The 23,995-nt window shown below is 43.3% G+C and overlaps 1 protein-coding gene across 1 annotated transcript in view; it reads right to left on the bottom strand.

Moving 5' to 3' along the window:
• Positions 1-1,295: 1,295 nt before the first annotated feature.
• The window catches only part of col5a3a (collagen, type V, alpha 3a), a 44,692-nt gene continuing 21,992 nt past the window's right edge, over positions 1,296-23,995 (bottom strand). Inside the window, exons 18-67 of the mRNA XM_084570018.1 lie at positions 23,491-23,544; positions 23,198-23,251; positions 22,634-22,678; positions 21,483-21,536; positions 21,233-21,277; positions 21,039-21,092; positions 20,470-20,514; positions 20,052-20,105; positions 19,336-19,380; positions 18,970-19,023; positions 18,301-18,345; positions 18,136-18,189; positions 17,938-18,045; positions 17,015-17,068; positions 16,618-16,671; positions 16,470-16,514; positions 16,240-16,293; positions 15,897-15,941; positions 15,726-15,779; positions 15,549-15,602; positions 15,219-15,272; positions 14,996-15,103; positions 14,597-14,686; positions 14,358-14,411; positions 14,077-14,184; positions 13,660-13,767; positions 13,512-13,565; positions 13,252-13,305; positions 13,055-13,162; positions 12,910-12,963; positions 10,101-10,154; positions 8,576-8,629; positions 8,389-8,442; positions 8,171-8,278; positions 8,031-8,084; positions 7,806-7,859; positions 7,648-7,701; positions 7,487-7,540; positions 7,264-7,371; positions 7,104-7,157; positions 6,914-6,967; positions 6,718-6,825; positions 6,577-6,630; positions 6,163-6,198; positions 5,675-5,728; positions 5,274-5,574; positions 4,999-5,111; positions 4,800-4,868; positions 3,885-4,118; positions 1,296-3,653 (exon numbers count right to left, since the gene is read on the bottom strand). Of these exons, the coding sequence (XP_084426144.1) occupies positions 3,507-3,653; positions 3,885-4,118; positions 4,800-4,868; positions 4,999-5,111; positions 5,274-5,574; positions 5,675-5,728; positions 6,163-6,198; positions 6,577-6,630; positions 6,718-6,825; positions 6,914-6,967; positions 7,104-7,157; positions 7,264-7,371; positions 7,487-7,540; positions 7,648-7,701; positions 7,806-7,859; positions 8,031-8,084; positions 8,171-8,278; positions 8,389-8,442; positions 8,576-8,629; positions 10,101-10,154; positions 12,910-12,963; positions 13,055-13,162; positions 13,252-13,305; positions 13,512-13,565; positions 13,660-13,767; positions 14,077-14,184; positions 14,358-14,411; positions 14,597-14,686; positions 14,996-15,103; positions 15,219-15,272; positions 15,549-15,602; positions 15,726-15,779; positions 15,897-15,941; positions 16,240-16,293; positions 16,470-16,514; positions 16,618-16,671; positions 17,015-17,068; positions 17,938-18,045; positions 18,136-18,189; positions 18,301-18,345; positions 18,970-19,023; positions 19,336-19,380; positions 20,052-20,105; positions 20,470-20,514; positions 21,039-21,092; positions 21,233-21,277; positions 21,483-21,536; positions 22,634-22,678; positions 23,198-23,251; positions 23,491-23,544 (3,681 nt within the window). The 3' untranslated portion in view covers positions 1,296-3,506. The remainder of the gene's footprint in view (positions 3,654-3,884; positions 4,119-4,799; positions 4,869-4,998; positions 5,112-5,273; positions 5,575-5,674; positions 5,729-6,162; positions 6,199-6,576; positions 6,631-6,717; positions 6,826-6,913; positions 6,968-7,103; positions 7,158-7,263; positions 7,372-7,486; positions 7,541-7,647; positions 7,702-7,805; positions 7,860-8,030; positions 8,085-8,170; positions 8,279-8,388; positions 8,443-8,575; positions 8,630-10,100; positions 10,155-12,909; positions 12,964-13,054; positions 13,163-13,251; positions 13,306-13,511; positions 13,566-13,659; positions 13,768-14,076; positions 14,185-14,357; positions 14,412-14,596; positions 14,687-14,995; positions 15,104-15,218; positions 15,273-15,548; positions 15,603-15,725; positions 15,780-15,896; positions 15,942-16,239; positions 16,294-16,469; positions 16,515-16,617; positions 16,672-17,014; positions 17,069-17,937; positions 18,046-18,135; positions 18,190-18,300; positions 18,346-18,969; positions 19,024-19,335; positions 19,381-20,051; positions 20,106-20,469; positions 20,515-21,038; positions 21,093-21,232; positions 21,278-21,482; positions 21,537-22,633; positions 22,679-23,197; positions 23,252-23,490; positions 23,545-23,995) is intronic.

Here is a 23,995-nt window from a genome sequence, read left to right on the forward strand (position 1 = left end):
TCTTCCAATCTTCCTTCTTTCCACTATGCACCAACCGAGGTTCTCGCTGCCTTCAGGTTATTCTAATGTTCTCCAGGGCCTTTAAGCCTCAGATCACTGCCAGCTATAGACTCACAGATTCACAGTTCTGCTAAAAAATCTTTGAACGGGCAGTGAGCAGCAATGCGGAGAAGGCCAAGAGTTCTCCAAAGCAGTAGATGTGTGACTATGGAAATTCTGCATCCACCAGAGATCATGTTTGCAGATCAGAGTGTGTTAGGTTGAGTGCGTCAGCCTCTAGATAAAGCGGGGGAGATTCTACAGAGATATTAAACAAGTTCTGTCCAGATTGTATTCCGGACAGAACTATTCTGGAAGACACCTCCCACGGCGGAGGTGTCTTCCAGAGATTGTGCCCCCAAACAGTAATACAGAGCACCAAATGTTTATTTTTTGTTTGTTTTTTAACGTAAAATTGAAGATTCATCAACTTCTGTTCAAATAATAGTTCAACGAGTTATCTATACGGGCCAGTTTGTTTGGTATAGTTATCAGATATGGTTTTTAAGGCACTGGTAATGTGAAAGAGCTTAAAATGCACCTTCAAATAACTCTAGTTTTCTTAAGACTATCATTTTTTACAACTCAGATTACAACTCACATTTATTCTGATATGTTTCTCACCGATAAAGATGTTCACAGATGGTGGAACCGCAGAGATAATAGTGGGCACTATATAGGATGGAATACAAAGAAGAGAAAAGGACATAGTACTGTGGTGAAAGCCCCTTATTGACAGTCACACTCCTCTCCTGCTTGATCATTATTCTGAGGTAGTGGCAACAGATGACCTTTCCTGGTCAAGAGCTTAGTGTGGTTAAAATTCAATTGAGTGGAAGAAAGCAGAAAGGAGAAACGAATAACATGGTAACCTTTATTCTGCCACCGATGCTAACCTTGAACAATGGGCCCCCAAAGGGGATGAGAGCCTCGTGTGTGCGCGAGAGAAGAGGCTTTGGAGTGTGTGTATGTGTGCATATGCATGTGCTGTGCATCCGCCTGACAAAGTAAAAATTTCTGTCTCTCGCGAACCATCTCACCCACCCCTCGCCATACCCGCCGGAGTGACCATATCTCCACAGCTCCCTTCCTTTTCCGCTGTCGTCTCATTACTGACCTCTTCTCCTCGCTCCTCCTCACCATCCATCATTCCATCCTTGGCTCACCTCTCTCTCCTCACCACCTTCCCTTTTGAGAATCGAAACAAAGCTAATTGAAATAAATGAACTGGGGAACAAATCAGAGTTGATTACATCGACTGAGTGGGGATTCTGATTGCATGCTTGTTGAGTGAATGTTGCAGAACCATAGCCGCTAATGAAGAGCAGTGTTTGTCTATTATTCACTGACTGGACGTCTTGGACAGCAACACACACAGACCTCACGTCTATTGTGGACTGGAGAGGAAAAGGAAAACGGATTGATTTCTTATTTTTATTTGCACATCAACTTTTGACAAACACGATCTTTTTTCATCCAGGCAACAGGCTATTGCTCATAAAATCCTCAGAATAACTGTACAGAATATAAAATACAAACACTATACACAGGAGGGGCAGTGCATGATGGGACAGGAGGAGAGGAGTTAATAGCTTCACTGTTCAAATGAAACGAATAGAACAGCGGGAGCGAATTGCAGAATTACACGTCCAGATACGCAGTCTACTGTTTGAGTCAGCGGAGGTAGTTAGAGCATTAGGAAATTCAATTTGCTGAAGGGAAAATCAACCATAAAATAGAATTTACATGCACATGTCGTTTCTGCAATATTTCACAGCTCCATTTGTTAAGTCAAACACAGACTGTAGTAATAACTAAAAACCAATCCAGGAAGTGTTCCACACGCAGTGAATAATGGCATTACACTTGAAACACTATAAAAGGTCATTTTACTGGGGTGTGCCAAATTTTGATTCACGGTTACGCAATAAAAATGGAATTACTAAAGCACATTTGATGCCACAATCCTTATTTGGTGAAAACTGTTGTTTGCGTTAGTCAGTACCAAGCGTACAATCCATAATCACTGGAATAGCAGAATATAAATTACTTTTAAAAGTGAATTTTCCCTTTAAAGCATTCAACCGCATAGCTTTGAACTGTTCCTAACCTCCTTTCACTGGCCCCGTGAAGTTGGCACAATCGGCCAGAAGATGTGCAAAAAAACAAACAAACAAGTAGACCAGCTCCCAGCCTCCGAGGGTGTTGCATTCTGCTGAAAGAGCAATAACCCTCTCACTTCCTAGTCCCATAATCCTGCCCACGGACACGCACAAACATAGTGACACAGAAAATAACAATTGTCTTTAGCACCACTGAAGAGCAAATCCCGCCAAATGTACAGCAACGCATTATGAAAGAGTTTCAACACGTGAACAAAATAGAGAAACAAACAAAAAAAAAAAAACCTCTGAGTAGGGCAGGAAACTACAAACGGGTTATGTCAGCAATTATAAAATACTTTCAAGGGATACATGACATGTCTCTTGGTATAGCGGACTGCAATTTAGACTGGAAAACCTTGTTTACCAGTATGTACCTCTTAATTCTTGCCTTGAAATATCCCAATCCTAGGTTCTGTAGAATGTCATAGCCAGTATAAACCACAGTAGAAAAGATGTCATTAACATATAAAGTACTGTTGTCTGTATAAACATGCAGGGCTTAAAAAAAAACTTATCAAGCCCATGGCGGGAAGCAGTCCATTAAAGGAAACAACCTTATTTGTTCAAGTAAGTGTCGGGTTCAATAACTAGCTACACCTAATGAATACAAATCAAGGTAATTCACTGAGCAAACTGCAGTTGAAGGGTAAAAAGGACAATTTATCATTCGTGCACACAGGAAATTAATTATAGTGCTTGGGTGGAATTAATATGCAGGGCTAGTTCGACACTGCTACGCAATTGTCATTCTAGTGAAATTCAAGCATGCAAATGACTAAGACGACGTCTCGTGATCCAATCAGTCCATGGAAAACATTAGGTAGCAACAAGTTCATCGGTGGTCTGCACAGTCCCGCTCAAGTGACCGACACTGCAGAAAGACAGACTGTTCCTTCCGTCGGTCGGACAGGGCTGTCTTGTTTATAAGTGGTCAATGCCGAGTGGCGTAGTCCTCATAATTCTTGAGGATTAATTACAGCACAATCAAGACAGTGAGAAGAAAAAACAACTACATAAGACATAAAACAATTAAATATATCTAAGTGGGATAGTTCCCTTTGGTAAATGTGCTTTTTCCCACCGTTGTTTATTCTGTTTCTTGGCATTCTTCTTACTGTTGCAAAGCCGCTGAAACTTCTTTTTTTCCAATGGCTGCCGAAGAGTCTTAAATAATATACCACAGACCCACCACATATAGGAACATAACATAATAAATATTGCTGGGCCAGTGGTTAATGTCCAGTTTTGTTCACTGAAATCTTGATGTGCAGGTCCTCTCATGTTCTTGTTGCTGCAAAGCTGTTAACCATTGAAGCAAACTTGTCCAACTTGGAATCCGAACTTCTGGTTGTTGCTGCCAAAGTCTGCTGGAGCCACATCTATGATAGGGAGCAGCTCCGCTGAGGGGGAGTCAATCTCTAAAACAGTCTGTTCCTGACCTTTGCGGAACTGAAAGAGAAATATTAAAGCCATTATTAGAATTTGTTTGGCTTAAATCGAATTACTAGCTCTCTCCACTCTAGTCTAAATCCCTACTCAAGTCAGTGGTTTGATGGTTACGCACACTTGAATCAAGTACGAGCTGACATCAGCAACACCATTGACAAACACATTAGTTCTATTACGGCTAATTCCTATTTGTCCAGCGAGTCCCTTCCCATAGCATTTCACAGCACTCACTTGGCATCCATCATGCACAGCTTTGATGAAGGAGCTTTTGGCTTGCGTCAGCTCCTCGTCATTGCCGCCCCGGAAGCGGAGGGCACGCTGGTAAGAACGGGAGGTCCTGTCATACCAGCCGGCTGAGTTCTGACAAGTATAGGTGAAGCTCTGCTTGGCTGTGGCGCTTAATAGTTTCAGGAAGGTCAGCTGGACTACATGAACGGGGTTCCCGTTCCTGTCATTGTAGGAGAACTAAATAACATAGAGACGTAATCGTTAGTGCACTTTAGCCACAGAAAATCACAGGATGAGAAAACCACGCCACAAAACACATTTTCTCCCATGGGGAATCTCAGAGTTTACATGTTTGGGTGAAGGGTGAAAACAAAAGCGAGGTTAAGTAGAAAGCGGAGGGATACAGGGAAGAAAAAGGACTCAGCTATTGCAGTGACCTTGTGTGAGAGAATCCGTAATTACAGATTCGATGGCAGCTCTGGGAGGTCTATGAGACCACTGGTCAGGTGCACATGAGTGGCCATGAATGCTAGTCAATGAGACACAGCTGGCAGGGATTTTGAATGTATCCTTCTCACTGCTGAAACCATCTGCTGGTTATATAAAATCAGCTGTCTCATCGAACATACCCTAATTAGTTAACACCACATTATGCAGCGAGCAGATTTATTAAATATACATAAACATTCATATGCAGAATGAGCCACGAGTGGATACACACACACGTGTACATTTAGGTAAACACTCCTATAAATATATACTGTATATCACACCTCAGTCCAAAGCATGCATGTCATTCAAACACTACACCAAACATGAATTGCAATGACTAATGCAACTGAAAACAATAGCCTGGCGTAGCTGTGACTAATGGTAAGAGGCAGCGATATATTTATTTAATTTATTTATCATTTGTACCTGCTTGCCTTTCCTGTACTTGCTGTACCAGCTTCCTGGTTTCTCTTTGTTCCATGCTGCTAATTTTACCTGGACAGACAAAAGGATGAAAGAGGCATGTTGAGTAGCATATTAGTATCAGTGGACACAGGGAGTGATTTGTGCTCCAAATGTAATAGGACAAGGTCGGCTTTGTAAAGGCTGACAGCAAAAGACTCACCATCTCAATCCTTTTGTCAGGGTAGAGACAGGTCTCTCCATCAGCTGTGAAATTACAATAGACCTTGATGGAGTCTCGGTTACAGCCCTGGTTAGGATCTATCCAGTAGTCTCCTAGAAAGGCGACAGAATAAGAACATTAAGCAGTTAAGTGCCAGATGTTGCTGTAATAAACAAATGCAGGGTGACGCAATAAAGAGTTTGAGGAGATCTGGGATAAAACGTTTGGTGTCAAAAGGTGATTAAATATGCATTGTTTTGCACTGTTTTGCCAACCGTCTTTGTAGTTAGGTTGAACCATCATGAGCTCTTTGCAGGTCCGGGCAGGGCTCTCGAAAGTTCCAAGAGGCCTCCTCATGAGCTCCACTTCGTTTTTCATAGAAGAGAGGGTGGCAAAGACTTCCTCCATTCCCTCAGTATCCTCCAAAGGCTGATCTCCCTGGAGGAGCTCCTCAATGTCCAAATCTATATCCTCCTGTCTGGTTGAGCCTCCTCCTCGTGCCCGATCTGAATGCCTTCGTCTTTTCCGCCTCCCCTCCCTGATAGGCAGGGGCTCAATCATTGTCGCAGGGGGTCCCTGAAGGTATCACACAGAGGTGAACTACATGTCAAAAGGAAAGCAATAGGATAAAGCTGACACTGGGAAAGCCATGAAGTGCATCATTGGAGGTACTCACCGGGGGTCCTGGGGGGCCAGCAGGGCCCAGATCTCCCCTGGGACCAGCAGGACCCTGGAAAATGGAAGTGAACAAAACTTAACGTCAATCATGTCCCACCTGGAGCCTCTCTCACACCTCTTGGCTAAATCCAGGCTATATCCAGGCAGATATGGTTGTTGCTTTATAGGATTATCCATCTGTGTGCATCAGCACTCTGTGGTCAGTGCCTTGACTCTCAAGACACACTATAGTGGTTTTCATGCCATCACACTCCAAAACCAAATCCTATTAAAAGGACCCAATGGAAAAATCACATACAAGGCAAACATGGCTTTACAGAGGGCTTTTAGTTCCAAAGACATGCAGCAGACACAGCAGAGTGTTGCGATTGCGAAGCATGGTAGGTTTAAGCCAACAAACATACTTTTTCTCACTTTCCCAACATACAGTATGTTCCCAGCAGCTGCTTACCAAGCAGAGGTGTGAATACTGGAATGGCAACTCACCATGTCTCCCTTGGATCCCCTCTCCCCAACTGCACCCTAACAAAAGATGCAAAAGTAAGCATTAAAAACATAAAAGAAAATCTAAGAGTGATCAGAGAATAAAAAACACGACACAATACTAATCAATGTGTCATTTGGAAAGCAGGCACCTGCTCAGCAACAGTGGCCTGTAAACCTGCAGCTATGTCTGTTGATAATTACTAACACTTATTTTTGCGTTTCAAACTGCATGCTTGAAGTTACAGTCTCTAAGACAAAGGATGACAATAATTAATATCTAGATAGACTGATACTGTATATATAAATATGTCTTTCTGATATATTAGCATATAGTGATTGGTCTCAAAATCACAGAGCTCAATGTTTGTACAGAGACAAAAAAAAGCACATGTTGTAAGAAGGTATGTCACGTACTGAGAGTCCAGGGGGGCCAGGTGGGCCAGTGGGACCAGGAAGGCCGGACACACCCTACAGAATAAGCACAACCATATCTTATCAGTGAACTGTGTTTCTTTATTGGGACGTGTATGTGCATCATGATGAAACAATAAATACCCCGTCTCCTTTGTGTCCCTGTGAACCCTGGTTTCCCGGCAGGCCTCTGTCTCCCTTCTCACCAGGCTCCCCTGGAGGGCCAATTAGACCAATCAACCCACCATGACCCTGCAGAGTGAGACATGGTTTGTCACCGTTGTTTCCCTGGATTTAAATAGGTGCCCAGTGTTCTTCCTTTAAAGAAGAAAACACTCACTTTATCTCCCTTGTTTCCGGGGTCTCCTTTTAATCCAGGAAGTCCGGGTGGCCCCTGTTAACATTGTCAGATGTGTTAGTCACTTACATCTGTGCTGTACCCTACATTATAAATAAAATATGTTTTTGTTTGTGTACTTTTGCTTGAATTTAATCACTGTCCTCTTATAGGCCATATAAATGGGTCTTACTATTGGTCCTGGTGGTCCAGTCTGTCCCGGAGGTCCATTTAACCCTTGTTCACCCTGGAAAAGAACCGCATGAATTACATATATGGGACCTTCACTGTCTGTAGTGACTATGCTAAATATGAATTGAATTAAACTAGCATTTTGAATCCCTCATACTAACCGCTGGACCTGGAATGCCTCGAAGCCCTTCAGGACCAGGCCTTCCTGGCTGCCCTTGCGGCCCCACTGGGCCTGTTTTCCCCACTGGACCCTGGGTTCCCATTGTCCCCTGTAGATCGAAGGAAGAGACACAGATTGTATTAAGACCAAAAAATATCCAAAAAGCTCTGTTGGGAAGGCATCACACATTATACGGGCACTGAGCTTGGTGTTTCTATACGTACTTTGGCTCCCTTCATCCCTTGTTTCCCTTCTTTTCCTGCTGCACCAATATGACCCTGGTAGAGACAGTAGACAATAATTTGCGGATGCACATAAACCAATGGTATAGCTACAAACACATGCATGCACACAAATAAAATACAATACAATGGCAAATACTCACCCTACGGCCAGGAGGTCCTGAAGGGCCAGGCTCTCCAGAGGCTCCTGGGGGTCCCTGCAGATAATAGAAAAGGTGGAAACAGTCAGAAAGTTGAACTTGGAAGAAAATTAGGGTTGTCAACATAATTATACAGTAAGTGAATTTAAAAAAAAGCTTACTGCTTTGCCTGGTTCTCCATTGTCTCCTTTAGGCCCCGGACCACCATCTACTCCCTGAATTAAGAAATGTCATGTCAGCAAAATGAACAAACAGTATAGATTTGATTTACCTTGAAATGAACTGAACTGAAACAAGAATTTGCTGGTGGAGAAGTTAGTCAGGCTTCCAGGCTACATTTGATCAAATGATCAAGTGATAAATAAAAGTATGACTGTATTACTCACATTGACACCTGCTTCTCCAGGAGGCCCTGAATCTCCAGGGAATCCAATAGGACCCTGTGAGCAAAAAGTACGAGTCAAAAACCACCCTGACTGGCCTCACAACTAGAGCAAGAAAATGTCACTGATCCAAAGAGACTCACAAGGTTGCCTTTGGGTCCATCTTCTCCTGGTGTTCCTCTGGGTCCAGCGGGCCCAGCTGCACCAGGAGGACCAGAATCACCCTTCTCCCCCACATCGCCTTTAGCACCCTGGGATGCAAGCAAATGAAGTGGCATGTGTGGAAAGGCCAAAGACAGTAAGTGAAAAAAGGACACGCTTGAACAAAACAAGCAAGTCAGATGAGAGCAACGTGACTCACAGCAATTCCTGGCTCTCCAGCTGAGCCCGGGTCTCCACCTTCTCCGTCTTCACCCTGATGGAGAGGGAACATTGTGTAAGATAAAGGCACACACATACACACTGAAACCCCATGTACGAATCGCCTAAATTCTACTGTACTGTAAGTACAAGCACACACAGCGAAGTCGTTAATGGGAAATGCTGACCTTCTCTCCAACAAGTCCAGGCTGACCAACCCCACCAGACATCCCAGGTGCACCCTGTAGCAAGCGGAGAGAGAACAGCTTGAACCGAAAGATTATAAAACAAGGGCGAGTTTGAAATATTCATTTGATTGTTGAAAATGAAATTCTGCAGTATTCCGCAGTAGTTTCTGTTTGTTTGTCAGCAGTTCTGTTCACAGAACGCCAAAACTGGAACAGACTTATCACAGCACAGGAAAAAAATAGCATCAGTGCTGCTATTTTGATGTGTCTAAATCGCAGCAGGGTGGATTCTCGTTTCCGTCCCTCAATCAGTTTAGTGTTTGTGCACCCGAGTTAGTGCGCACACATGCATGTCGGTGTCTAGTGCTTCTGCGTCCTGAGACAAACCCAGTAAAAGCATGTTTTCGGTAGAGTGCACAAACATGAGAGCTAAACACGGCCACTCTCTACCACTGAACTCCTGCTGTCAGCTACTTTTCCTCACATGCTATCTCACCACATTTCGCTCTTTTCCACTATTCCCGTATCAGTCCATTTATGGATCCGACCATCTGCACCGCTGTACTTCCATGCTTCCTGTGATGAAGCACTAGCATGGCTCACACAGCTTTCTGCAGCTCACTGCTGAATAATTGACTGCAATGAGAGGCTGTAGAGGCCATTACTAGAGGTAAATATAACTGCCTCTCAGGGATAATAGTCTAATACTTCTTAATGATTCATGGAGCAGAAAATATAACTTTCTCCCAGGGATTATATCGTAATACTATTTAATAATTCACATTTCAAAAGCAGTCAGGGGTCTGTGGCAGGGATTGCGCTCAAAAGAGACAGTGTACGTCGGCTAGAAATACTGTACGAAGCATTTGTGGTGTGCTAGAAGAATAAGCCATTGTATGGAGTCTTCTTTGCTCTCAGTTGATTTTCAGTGCCTTCATGTTTTCTTTATGATCCGCAAAAACGTGTCACCAACCGGCACAGAGTGTGTCTTATTCCGAAGCTGAACTGACAGACATTTCTTAAATGACAAATTTATTGATACTTGTTCAAAAACAGGAAATCAGAAACAAAGAAAATATTATTTGGAATACTCTTAAAATGCAAAAAAAAACATGGAAGACAGAAATTATGCACAATTATTCATTACCAGGAAACACATTAGAATATTTAGTAATGTTGCTGATTAGCATTGCAGAATGAAATGAACCGTGCTGCTGCATTTATTGTTTCAACTCATTTAATACTATTTATTAGTCTACTTTATCAATCCGTGTATGTTCCATTAAAATATTTTGCTGTAAATATCATTTTGGGCAGGACATGATATTTGTAATTGTGTTATGCAAATGCGTACGCGCCGCTCGCTCCTTTCAGCACTTACTCAAGAGTACCTGTGTGTGTGTTTTCTTTATTTCTCCCTCAGCGAAACTGCCTGCCTCTGTAATATACTTAACGAAGCCGTGTCCATATTTAAATCTAAATGTGTGATTCAAAATGATTTTAATAAAAAAGCGCCACACTCTACCTCTCCACCGATAGCCCCCTGTGGGCCTCGTGGGCCATGCTGTCCAGGAGGTCCCTGTGAAGAAAGAAATGAAATGTTTTCATTAGAATCGAAGACCAGACAATGATACGCCCTCCAGGAAAAAAACACGCAGAAATGAAAAAGGAATGTGAAAAGTGTGTTAGCTGGTGCCTCCTAAATTATAAAAGAGTTAGACGTCAGCCTATGGTGGATTACCTATGCAATGGCCCAAGTGTCTATCATTATGACTGCGGTGGCATGATGAAGACGTCCAGACAGGTCATTACCCTCGATATGACACAGTCTCTGATTCTTCCTCATTTCCCCCACACACCCTCTCTGTCTTATTCTCTCTTACTAATAAGAAACCTCTAGCCTGTGATGTTGAGACCACATTCTGTCTGCCAGAGACGACATGTGATTTGATTCTTCTGCTCGGCGCAAGAGTGCGGCAGGCAATTAATCCTAACAGTGCTCGGCTTCAGTTTCAGTCGGGTAGATGTGGTGGTGTGCTGTGAATCACTGTGAAGTCTTGGAGGGAGCCTTGCGTTGTAAAGACAGCGAAACAGAAAGACAGACAATCTGCCCAGAGAGAGACTGTGTGGGACTGGAGGAAACACATATCCTTCTGGCAGAGAGATACTTCGGCATTAGAGGGGAGAAATCTGTGATCCGCAACACTCACACATGAATGAAACTTCCCCACTGAGTCCTCAGCATCTCTGCGTTCCCCCCTGTCTCTCTCGTTCTCTCTTCCCCTTGTTTTGGTTCCATTTTAATGCGTTCCCTCCCTAATCTGGCTGTGGAGAAGAGGCTATAGAGAATCTTGTTGAGCGTGTGTTCATGGCTGACAGCGTAGTGAGATGACTGTCACAAAGGAGGATGCTCATTAGACAGCCAAGGCTGGGGCTAATCTGATTAGCAGCTGTCACACCGTCTTCCTGCGCACAATGACTGCCCTGCCTCTTCCTTCTACTCCATTGCTCCACTGCCTCCTTTCTGTCACTCCGTTTCTTTTTATCTTTTCCTTCTTTTTGCATGCAGGACCACCTATCCATTGTCTGCGCTCGTCTTTCTTGCACATAAAGTCACGGCCAATTTACTACGACTACTACTGCTATTCAGCCTTGAACACGTTGAAAAGGAGAAGCTGTCATTGTTACAGGTTTAAATGTTTGAATGGCTCTCTTTCTTCTCACCATCATTGTTGTGGATATCATTTTTTTTTTAAATAAAGCCAGTCCAGAGAGAAAGGAGGAACAGAAGAGGAATATTAATATGACTGACTCGTTAGCGTAAAGGTCGCTACTAAGGACAGCTAGTCAGAAGACCCAATGAGGGATATTTAAAATTGCAGAAAGTCTTAATACAATAATAATATAAAATGATGCCATGATTGTGATATGTCTGCACTATGATCTTTCTTTCTCAATCTGACTTTGTGCATGCCGGCTTGCTGTCTTGCTAGCACCGCTACCTGGAGCAGAACCATAATTAATATCACTGCACCCGTGCTCTCCCTGTCAGGACGAGTCAAAATGTCTGTTTCCACTGTTACAAGAAAAACACGCGCTCCAAGCTCGAATGCTCGCTTTGATTGAACAGTGGTCCAACAACGCCTCTTAGCACCACCGCGGTCCAAACAATATTAAGACTAATCACTGACCAGAGCTCAAGACCACATCCTGTAGTGTGGCGGCAGTAAATGTTAATTATTATCGGCAGACGAAAAGGTTGCCTCACAAGTTTGACACACGGCAGCAAAGTCAGCACAGCTGGCACTAATGAACTAAATAGGTGGTACTAATTAAAGTTTAATAAGGTCGAGCTTGTTGTGTGTGTCCCAGCTGTAATTCATACTGCTGATACCTTGAAACTTTGCAATACCTCCTCAGACAGACTCATAAAAACAAGTCAATTTCTATTATTTTTCTACTCAGTGGGCTCAATTATTTTTTATAATATGCAATTCAAACTTTCAATCTTTGCAATAACAAATCACAATTAACCGTTGCATGCTTCTAATCTACACCGATCAGATATAACATTATGTCCTAATACTGTATAGGTCTCCCTTGTGCCTCCAAAACAGTTGTGACTCATCAGGGAATGGACATGGGCCTTCTGAGAGTGTCTGTGGTGTTTGGCAACAGAATGTTGTTAGTGGGGGCCTTCAGGTCCGATGGGTTGGGTAGGGCCTCTGTGGATCAGGCTTGTTCCAGTACATCCTACAGATACTTGATTAGTTTGGGATCTAGTGAATTTGGAGGTCAGGTCAACACCATTTTTTTGTTTTGGTTTTCTTGAGTTGTTCCTAAACCTGGGGATGGCTGCTGCCATCACAGAGTGTCATTGCTATGTGGTGGGGGTGCCTGGTCTGGTCTAGGTGGGTGGTACATGTCTAAGTAACATCCACATGAATGCCAGGTCCAAAAGTTTGCCAGCAGAACATTGGATTGTTACAAGATGGTCAATGTCATTTACTTCTCCTGTCAGTGGTTTTAATGTTGTGGCTGATTTGTGGTATTCTATGATAGGAGACTAAAAATAAAGACTAAATGTAATCATAAACTTTCGCTTAAACAGAAGGCATGACATGTGCTATGGAACAGCTTTTAATATAATAAAATATATTTTAAGATTTTGAGATGTCAGTACGGTTAAGTTAGTATTCAGGACTAAGGCAAAGTCAAATTCCTAAAAATGCAAGACGTCAGAAGAGTGGCAATAAGGACAGACTTGAAACAGACACTGGAGCATAGTGTTGGACACGCTGGTGTATGTACTGAGATTGCTGAGCAGTACTCACCATTGAGCCGACGTGCCCACTCTCTCCTTTCTCCCCTGGTGGTCCTGGCATTCCCTACAAGTGCAGATATAATGAGAGGCATGACGCGGAAAAGGAAATGTATAGATGAGTCATGGTCAGACTTGGAATTGAGAGGGATTTTTACCTGTAGTCCAGAAGGACCAGATGCCCCCTTAAAGCCCCTAGCTCCTTCATCTCCTTTTGCCCCATTCATGCCGTGTTGCCCACGTGGGCCTGGCTCGCCATCCGCACCCTGCAAGAGTGACAAGTTAACACTGGACAAACCACACCAACTTGTTGTGATGTGATGATATGTTTTTAAATCATAGTTATGGCACATACAGGCAGTCCGGGCTGACCCACAGGGCCTTGAATTCCAACAGGTCCTGGAGGTCCCTAAAAAGAAGGACAGCTCAATACACATTCACCAAGGTAGGGGCACGATTAAAGCCATTAAAGCTTATTACACTGGAGGATGCACTTTCTAAACAACAAGTTATTACAATGAATTAACCCAAAGCTATTATAAACCAGTGTGTCCTCTACCCCCTGGTGATGCAAAGTAATGATGTTACTACTGTTCACATAGAATTCATACTCACAGATTCTCCTTTGTCTCCTTTGCTGCCCTTCTGGCCTGGTCCTCCTGTTTCTCCCTGAGGCGAGGAAATGCACACAGATAATCAATTGCGAACAACTAAGTGCAAAAATCAGCTAGAAACTTACAGTAGTGCTGTTCATTGCAAATACCTTGTCTCCGTCCTCCCCTGGAGGCCCAGGAGGTCCTGCAGCTCCTGGCAGCCCTACAGGTCCTGTTTCCCCATCATGCCCAGCTGGCCCCACAGGACCCTTTTCTCCCTGGGGAACAGATGGGAAAGCAGCGCACATCTAGTAACTGTACAATATTTAATATCCTCATATAGCAGCATGACACATTGATTAATGTCACACCAGGGAGGAAACTCGCACCCAGGAAAGCGGGCTTGATCACATTCATATTTTCTCTCTCTGTCTCCTTTACCTCTCTCCTGCTCTCTGTCTCATAATGACACATTCCAAAGCGACATCACATGCTGTTTATTACCAAGTGGTGGGAGGTGATGGTGCAGTACGTGTTAGTGGACATTACTGCCTAAGAAACAAAATTAGCAATGTTCCAAATCTTACTGGCTCGCCTTTCTCTCCCATCGGCCCAGCGGGACCCACGCCGCCGGGCCGTCCTGGCTGGCCAATAGCACCAGCTGGCCCAGCGGGGCCTCTTTCTCCGGTGGCACCCTGGAAGTAAGACAAGACAGACAGATGAGGCGAGTACATGACAGGATTCACTCCTTTGTTTAACGTAGTGGTCACGTTCACCGGTCACCATGGAAACACTCTCATGCTTCTTCATTCTATATAGCTGGGAGCAGAGAATAGGATAGAAAACTATTTAACTCAATCAGACTTACAATAGGCCCTGCAACACCAGGTAGACCCTCTCCTCCCTTCAAACCTGCAGGGCCCTGAGGAGGCACAGAAATAAACACTTTTCACAATCACAAGTGACAAGCACACTCATTTCTGATTGGTTCAGTCCTCACAACACAGTCTTAATTGATAAAATCTTTGCACAACTGCAAGATGCACATGTCAAGAGAATCTGCAGTGAGAACCCGTGAGAGATGTATGGAGTTTTGTTTTGTGTTACCATTGCACCAGGGGTCCCTCTGCTCCCTCTGAAGCCTTGGAGTCCACCGGGGCCACTCTTCCCTGAGTTTCCTGGTGGACCTGGATCTCCCTAGAAACAACATACACACACGTGATTAGATGTAACGTAAGTACCAGGCAGATAGCAAATCCTTATGAAGTCATAAATCACACCAACCAGCAAGCCACGCCAAGAAAGAACATTTATCTTTTATGAGCCATAATGTGCTCTACGCGTGGAGGTTTCCCCTGTTATTTATTAGCAAATTAGAGGAGAGGATGAGACTCAGGAGAAATGATATTCAGGCAGGGCTGAGAGAGTCCTTGGGTACTACATAACAATAATAAGGTTCTACTGGTTTGTGATTATGATCCTGACATTATGATGAAAAGCACTCACCTTGGCACCCTCTTTCCCGGCACTTCCTGGTAAACCATGCTCGCCTGGTGGTCCTGGCGAACCTGGATGGCCTCTATCTCCAGTTGGCCCTGTCTCGCCCGATTTACCCTACAAACAACCACAGTGCACAGTAGATAACACATAACAGATATTTGAAAACCCGCATTTGAAATAAACAGACGCTTGCTTGAAAAGTTACTAAAATATAGGCTAATATTTTTACCTGTGGTCCAACAACACCTGGGGGGCCAGGCGGTCCATTCTTTCCTTGGAAACCCTAAGAGAAATACTGCTGGTTAAAAGGTGAATCAGAGGCAGTACTCATAGTTCCTGATATCTTGGGACTGCAGAGAGGGCAGAGTGTTTTACTAGATTTAATATAGGCTTCTCAACTTCCATAACTCAGTCCTGAAGCCCTGGCTATTGACTTGTTTGCTCTGTTGACTCACACATGCAGTAGATCATACCGACTAAATTCTCTGTGAAGGGCACCGCATGGAGGAAAAAATGCTTTAAGAAATATGTAACAGTTTTTAAATTGAAAGTGACTCACTGGTTCTCCTCTCTGACCTGGATGGCCCGGTAATCCATCTTTTCCGGGCGGGCCCTGAAAAGGAAGCATTTTATGACATCATTGTAATGAATTGGACATGACCAAATGTGGACACAGATTGTGGGATGACATAAACGTTTTTTACATTACATCACAGGGCAAACATAGCTCACTCACATTCGGCCCTTTAGGTCCTGATTCACCATTTCTCCCCTGTGGTCCTTGGGGACCCTAGAACATAATAACATAGATTGTCAAGCCCCATCTGTCATGCTAAGATTAGTTTACTGGGTACATCTAAGATATTACTTGTAGGTTGTGCGTATTAGACTCTCGCCAAAATATTACCTGCTCTCCAGGGGATCCTGGTGGACCATCTTGTCCAGCAGAACCCTGCAAGGCAAAAGACAAAACAAAAGCACGGTTAAACATCAGCCATATCAACATTTTCAGCTCTCCGACTGCCAGCAAATGTTTAGCTGTCCCAAGCTGGTCTTTGAGAAGCAACCCCTGGCAGATAGCAGCTCCTCGCTGCACCAGATGGCCCGTCATTTTCAAGTGAACAGCAACAAGCAGGTCCAACTCAATCAGAGCATGCATTCACAGTTTACGAGACAGCCAGGTGTGTGTTTATGTGCTGTGTATATATAACTCTATCTGCATGTGTCTTTGCTTATTCTGCTCAATTCACCTTATCTCCAGGCTTTCCAGTGGGCCCCTTTGCTCCTCGTCCCCCCCGGGCTCCCTGTTGGAAAACAAACAGTAGTCTGATTAGCACGTGCATAACTGGAGGTGGAAAATATGTGATGATATGAAAACACTGCAGCAATGCAACAGCCGTGGTGGTAAACTGATGGTATTTAATTAGAGTCATTACAGCTTTATAGACTGGGAAACCATGGCATGAATAGCTGTACTCACGTTAGGACCTCTTTGCCCCCCAGGACCTGTCTGACCAGCTGGACCCTGCATTGTGAAGGTTAGCAATTAGTGCATGCATCGCTATGTGACTTTACAACGTAGCGAAGCCAGAATGTGACGCGGATTAAAAAGTCAGTTAAATCCTCACCCTTCGTCCCTTCTCTCCTGGGACCCCGGCCACACCAGGGAAGCCGACTGATCCCTGGGGACACAAGTAGAGGTTAATCGGCCTCAGCCCCCCATTTATCACACATCAGCCCCAATGTCTCATTAACTTATAATTAATTACTGTATCAAATTAAAGCAAATCTAATCCACAAGCCCAACACAGCCTTAAATATACCATTCATCAACGTGTAATGAATTGATGTCACTAATGAACTATAAATAAAATAGCCCTTTTTTAATATGCCATCTATCTTCCTTTATTTTTAATCAGACAGGAAACAGTCCACCCAATGACACACATCTCGCTGCTTAAAGCTCTGATAAAGGAACCGGAGGACACATTAACTGATCATAATAGCCCATCCCTGCTAGATCACCTTAGGACCTTGTCTTCCTGGGTACCCGGGCAAACCAGGCACTCCAAGTTTACCCTGCAGAGAGAGAAGGAAGGAAAGATATAAAACATAAATATTAAAAAACCATCCATTTAAGCTTTTTTTCTGACATACTGCACACTCTGCATGAGCTAATGCAACAAGGGTTTTCTAGATTGATGCAAATAGTGATGGCATAAAGATTAAATGCCTGCAAAATGCATATCGGTCCAGGGGAGTTTTGCTTTAGGTGGCTGAAATGGAATAGAAATCAGTATGCTCAGTATTTCTGTAATTTAGAAACAAGAATTTTATGCAAATGTTTTGACATAAAGGTAAACTAAGCACAAACAATGGCAATGGCATTTGCATTAGCTTTACTTTTAGCACGAAGCCCTTTTACCAGGAAGAAACCTTGAACAGAACCCAGCTCATATGGAAGGACCCATCTGCCTGAGGCCAGACGGATGGAGAGAGAAAAAAGAAAGAAGAAAGCAGCAGGGGGAACCCGATGATACATACATCTGTCATACATACATCTGAATAACGCATACATGCAGCATTTAAACGTAATACAAACAGGAGTACAAGACATAGGTGATTGTTTGTCACATGAGAGATTTAGAGTACTCATAAAGCCACTGTTATGGGGATAAACAAGAGCACAAAAGCGTCATCTGAAGCAGGTTGAAGAATTATGCATTCAGGAATGAGTAACTTTCGGCCAGGTTGATGAGGCCAGGACCACAGATGAGTAGTATGCAGCTCCACAGATCAGAAGCACACAGCTTCAGGCCAGGGGCCCTGACGAGAAGACGGTTCCATTATCCTGCTGTCTAAGTGTAGATAACGGTTTTCCTAATTTGACACCCTGTTTAATATTCTTATCCTTTTCTTTTGATGTTTTTATTTTATTGCATTTTTACCTTCTCGCCAGCTGTGCCTGCAGCTCCTGAATCTCCCAAGGCTCCTGCTTGACCCTTTAGCCCCTCTGGTCCATCTTCTCCACGAGGACCAGGAACTCCATTGTCACCCTAAAAGTCGGAAACGAGAGTAGAAAGGAAGTGACTTTTTTTTTCTCTCTGAAAGACTATAACTGAAAAAAAGATAATACTGATGCTCACCCTGTCTCCCTTGAGGCCCATGTCACCCTTGACTCCAGGGAAGCCGTCTTCTCCCTGTAATGCATTGAGAACAGGTCTGATAAACACTTTTAAAGACCTTCATTGCAACATTTTCAACAATTTAACAACAATGAACCAAGTTAAAAAAAAAACTGTTTCACTCACCTTTTCCCCCTTGCTCCCCTTTAAACCCCTAACTCCATCTGCTCCCTGTCAAAAAAAGAAAAAAAAAAAACACTTCAATTAACAAGAACAAACATCACAGACAGGCCTATTCTAAGAATATTCTGTATTTCACTTCTAAAAATAACTCATCTTAAATCACTGAAATCATTTGTAAATGTGTATTGATTTTCTCTTGACGTAACATTGCTCTGTTATTAAGAAGTTATTGACCTTACATTTATTTCATACTAATGACTGCCAACAAGGTCAAGCTTCCCCCGCAGGATGGTGGACCAAACTACCGGATAAATATCAAATCTGAGGATGTAACCAAAACAAACACTGACCAAAATGCCCTTTCTTGATAGCTCGCCTTTTTATTCCTCGTTTCCAAAAGCACACTCAGCCAAAAATGGACTGCTCCACTCCTACGCACACAGCTCTGCTCCATGTGACTCTGACATTTCTCTTATGCATCAAACGTTCCCCACTCTGCTGTTAGTAGTCCCCTCGAGAACTGACATGCTTTCCCTTCCACCTGTCACCTGTCAGTCATGGACTGAAACAGCTTGTCCGTCACGGGTCGACGTACGAGCAGAATGAAATGTGCAAGGGAGTAAATATATCAGAGGACTATACACCGGGCATCATGATGAATTTATGTCTCACCTTCACTCCACGAGTCCCTGGGTAACCAACAGGCCCCTGAGCACCTGGTAAACCCTGCATGAAAAAAAAAAGTATCACTATGACGACACTGCAGCCAGCGAAAATGCATTTCCCTGACTAGATATGAATGGGCATTGCACTTAGTCACTGTCACATCCTATATTTCAAGAAGAAAAGAAAGAGAAAAAGCCATGCTGCTTACACTAATGGGATAATGCTCTAATATAATAAAGAGGATTGTTGGAACACAATGATCATAATGATGAGCCTTAATGGGAGTGAATGCACAGCTGGTGCAGACTGCAAAAAACTAGATGCCAATCTATAACACTGTCGTAGACAAGGCACAGACACGCAGACACTCACTTGGATGCCTTTTTCTCCTGGAGGACCCTCTCTTCCTGGGTGACCCTGGAGCAGGAAAAACAAATATTTAAATTGACTTTCACTTCTTGATTGAAATTTCTCAGCCAATGAAAAAGCAGGATCCCCAGTGGCAGTGAAAGTGAAGCACAGTACAATATTATTGTGTGTAACAAAGCTTTGCGGAACAATACGCGAAGGGCTGTGTGAAACTCATTCAAATGTGTTTGACTGCAATCTAAAATGAATTTTTGGAGATAAGAAAAGCCTCACTGGAAGAAGATTTCTATTCCTCATTCAAATTACCATGCTGCTTTGGAAATGCCCCCTGTGTCCACCTACTGGCAAGCCACAGAAAAAAATGTCTATTTTCTGAGCTACTTAAGATTAACACCTAGCTTTACTATATATGTGTAGACCTGCACAGTTAGTTTGGTTGCAATTATTGTTTGCATAGGATTGTATGAGTTTCCATTTTCTGTAGCGGCGGTGCCAGACCCTATATTGTATAGGATCTATTTAGTTTTGGATAACTGATGAACGACCTGTGCCAAAATGCATTGCTTGAATATAATGCACTCATTCTGTTGTCTTGTCACTGATGAAGTATCAGCAGTAAATTCTATGGTGGATGGTAAAGGTATGCACAGACATGTATATGTTTATCTGTGTTTATGCTAATGCTTTTTTTGTGTGTATTCATGTATGGGTTTACTTACGGGAGGGCCATCAATGCCTGGTAGACCCTGTATGCCTTGTTTCCCCTGGGGACCCTGTATAGGACATAAAGACATATGAATACCAGAGCTAAGGATCAGATAACACCTAACTCAGCCCTAGGAGATCACTTTTCCTATTTTGCTGCAACATATTGTATTTATTACTAAGTGCATTTTTTATTTCTTTTATCAGTCTGGCCTCATGTTATGCACCAGCCATAGCCATCCCTAGTGGCTGTCATGCCTGCGTGTTCCTCTCGAGTATTGATTTCCTGTCTAGCCCCGTCTTGTCTAAATGGGAGCCTGAAGTGCCTGGGTCATACTGTCCTGCTCAGCCTTTCTCCCGTGGGTATGTGATGACAGGGGTCACAAGGTCAGAGATTTAATTCTAAAATTAAGTGAGAGACATGCTACCTACCTTCTCTCCTGGCAATCCAATGGCCCCCTGAGGACCAGGCAAGCCCTGGACCACAACAAAGCATCAATCAGGTTAAGTGTCACAGGAGACGGCTGGGAGCCGACATTTTTTTCTCAGCTCCCAGCGTGTGTGAATAAGGAATGTGCGTATTGTAAGTAAGAATCATGAGCAATATGTATTGACTCGCAGGGAAATGTGTTTTATTTTTATAAGACTGTAATGTCTCCGCCATCATTTTAAAATTACATTCTGTTGCAGTGAGGTGGAAACCTTGTATCTTCAAGAACAGTCCTTTCATAAGGAAATAAGCCTTCGAGTTTAAATCCATTTTCATGTCATGCAAATGGATTATTGCTGTTTTATATTCCCCAAATGCCGGAGAAAGTTCTAAGCCTACAAAATAGAAAGTTAACCTTCAGTTGAAATAAAAATACAAACAAAAAAAAAATGTCTGCAACAAACAACAGTATTCAGGGAATGACTGTGTGTATGTATATGGAATCTTTTCTGTATGACACGACATGTATATGTAATGAGTAACAGGACAGATCTCTTGTGTTGTGCAGTACCTGTTCTCCTGGATTTCCCTGTTGACCCGGGGGTCCGATTTCTCCAGATGGACCCTGAGAACAAGAAGTACTTGAGGTCATACTGTGTCACTCTGATATTTCTGTATATAAGGAAACTGCACATCTTATCCACTGATGACTGGTGCGTAATGGTAATTATGGGATGATGTGATGATGAAGGCAGCAGGACTTACCAGGTTGCCCTTTGACCCCTGTACTCCATCAATTCCAGTGATTCCCTGGCAAAAAAAATATACACAAATAAAGTGACAGAAAACAATGGATGCAATGTCAAAGTGTGATCATCAAAAAAAAAAAGGCGCTTCAGTGGCTTTCCTGTTTATCTTCAGAAGCATATTGATGATTCCATGCTCCAGAGAGCCTTTTATAGAGATGAAGAGACTGAATAGCTCTGATCCTCTAATCAAGGCGATGCTGACTTACCGGTTGGCCAGGTGGGCCAGGTGGCCCCCTTGGCCCAACAAGACCTCGAGAACCCTGGAGAGAAAACACAGCAAATCAGGAGCTAACCTGCATTTATGATGAGACTGAATGAGAGTGGAATACTAAATCGTAAATCAAAAGCTTAAGAGAGGGAGAGGGAAAAACAGTGAGAGACAGATCATATATTTTAGCGTGTGTGTGTGTGTGTGTGTGTGCATGCCCCAACCACGGAGACTGCATGCGCTAGCCTGTGTGAGTGAGCGTGTTTGTGTGCTCTGTTTTTGTCAGCTTCCCTCTTTGTAGGCTGGCCAAGCCACCTGTTCCAAAGCCACATCTGTGATCTCCTGGGAAGTGATTGATATGGAAATATAATCATTCAGGCCCGGATTTTATCTCTTCCCTCTCCGACTCGGTCTTTCCTCTTTCCTCGCTCCATCTCTCTTATCTCATCCGCCACCAACCGAATTTCTGTCTTCTGTTTGTCTCTGACTACCTCAGTTTTCCCATCACTTCCTCTCTCATCAAAACAGCTAACTCCTCTCCTTTCCTGCGTCAGTTTTCCTAGCGTGTCTTATGGCATCTCTATTTCTTCTTGCGCTGGGTGATCCATTTGGAAGGACAGAACCCTGCTGCGCCCTAACCTCACCTACTGGGAGAAAGATAAAGTGTGAGTCATAACCAGTTAACCAGTGCTCACTTAAGATATAAACAATGGGCCTCTCAGCAATCTAAATGTACTTTTCAGGTAGAGTCTCTATGATAGAATTTGAATATACTGCAATGCTATATACCACCAGCTTCAAGATGTGTGCCTTTTTTTCAGTGACCTTTTCTCTCTTAATGCTAGGCTGAACACTGCTGCAGCATTGTTTTAATAAGGTGTGACTGCTCTATTTTCGTAGGTGTTTTGAATTGTAAGAAATTGCTCAGTGTTTGTACATTAGCAGCAGATTCTGAATTTGTGTTCTGTTTTGGCGAAATTTCATCTGGAGCCGAAAAGCGACCACCTACGATCCCCTCAGGGTTTGTTGTGGAACTTGATTTCTATTATTCTGCACCAAGAAAATAGTTTATTTTTTTTGCACACAGCATCACATTAAGTATCGTGACGTGGGTGTTTACACGCGTGCAATCCAGACGTGGATACTCACAGGTTCGCCCGGTTGCCCCCTCGGTCCCACAGGTCCATCGGAGCCCTAAAATAAATCAGAAGGAACCAGATTCAACACAGATATCTCATGCATCCTTGGATTCAACCTCAGGCATGGATACAATCATATCCCCACGGACATAATCTGTGAAAATTGCTCATTAAAGAAATTCACTGCCTGACAGATAAAGCTCAACTGCTGCAACTCGGAGTAAAGACTAATAGACCACCCTCTCAAACTTCACTTGCCCTCCTCCATAGATTGATACTATCCTGCTATCCAGAGTTTCAGCTTTCAGCTTTCATGTCTTTTGCAATCCTCAATACTGAATGAGCTCATGCCAGTATAGCAGAATTAAATATGCAGGAGTGATTTGATTTCAGTAAAGCCTGCTTAGATCTCTGTTGCTTTACCGTCTAGATGGTTTATGGAGTTGATTAATTGATCTAGAAAGGATTTATTTTTTTGTGAAACTTTGTGTAATAGGAAAATTAGCACAGCTGCAGGATGAGGTTTCTGGGCACCGTTTTAAGCCATAAATTTTGAAAATTATTGTGCATTTACCTTCTCTCCTTGCTCTCCAAAAGGTCCATGAGGACCAGGCCTTCCTCTGTCCCCCTGCAACATAGAAGCATTAACCACAACCCTTAAGAAATTTACCACTGTTTCTGTATCAAGCAGCTGCTTTTGGTGCGACAGTGTCATCGCAGAAAACGCACCAATCATCATAATCATGATATGCAAATAAACATCTGCCGTATGATGTGCGAGGCATTCGTGCATGCCGCGTTAACAGGTTAGCGTCTGGATGTCTAAATGCGTACAACGGCAGCGTCAAGTTACCAAATCGAACTCACTCTGTGTCCCTTGTTTCCTGGGAGACCTGGCAGGCCGTCAAACCCCCTGTCACCCTGAGAAGTAATAGAGAAGCAAGACCATTAAACTGAGAAACACACACACACATACGGTAATGTGTAAACATTAGCAGAATTGTACTGAAAGTCTCCCCTGGCAGAGCTTTCCATCTGCTCTGAGTGTGTCAGGGAAAGGGAGCTTTCAGATTGGCTGTAGGTCTGTTAAAATGCTGCTTTGACTGATAAAGACTCTGCTGTTCTGTCAGACCCAGCATCAGGGGAGACTGATTTATTTACTAAGCTCTTCCTGCAGCTGTTATGTATTGAGTTGCCTTCTTGTCAATAACATATAATAAGCCAGGGGCTGCTTGACACCTAAAGGCTTACACTTGCAAATGGAGATAGTTTGTTATTGTATAAGACCTTACTGTCTGAACATCTGTGGTATTGCTGTGTCCACAGAAACAGGAAACTCAGTCCAATCAAAGTTAACTCCGGCAACAACTGC

The sequence above is a fragment of the Chelon labrosus genome (assembly GCF_963514085.1).
Source record: "Chelon labrosus genome assembly, chromosome: 21".
NCBI classification, from domain to species: domain Eukaryota; kingdom Metazoa; phylum Chordata; class Actinopteri; order Mugiliformes; family Mugilidae; genus Chelon; species Chelon labrosus.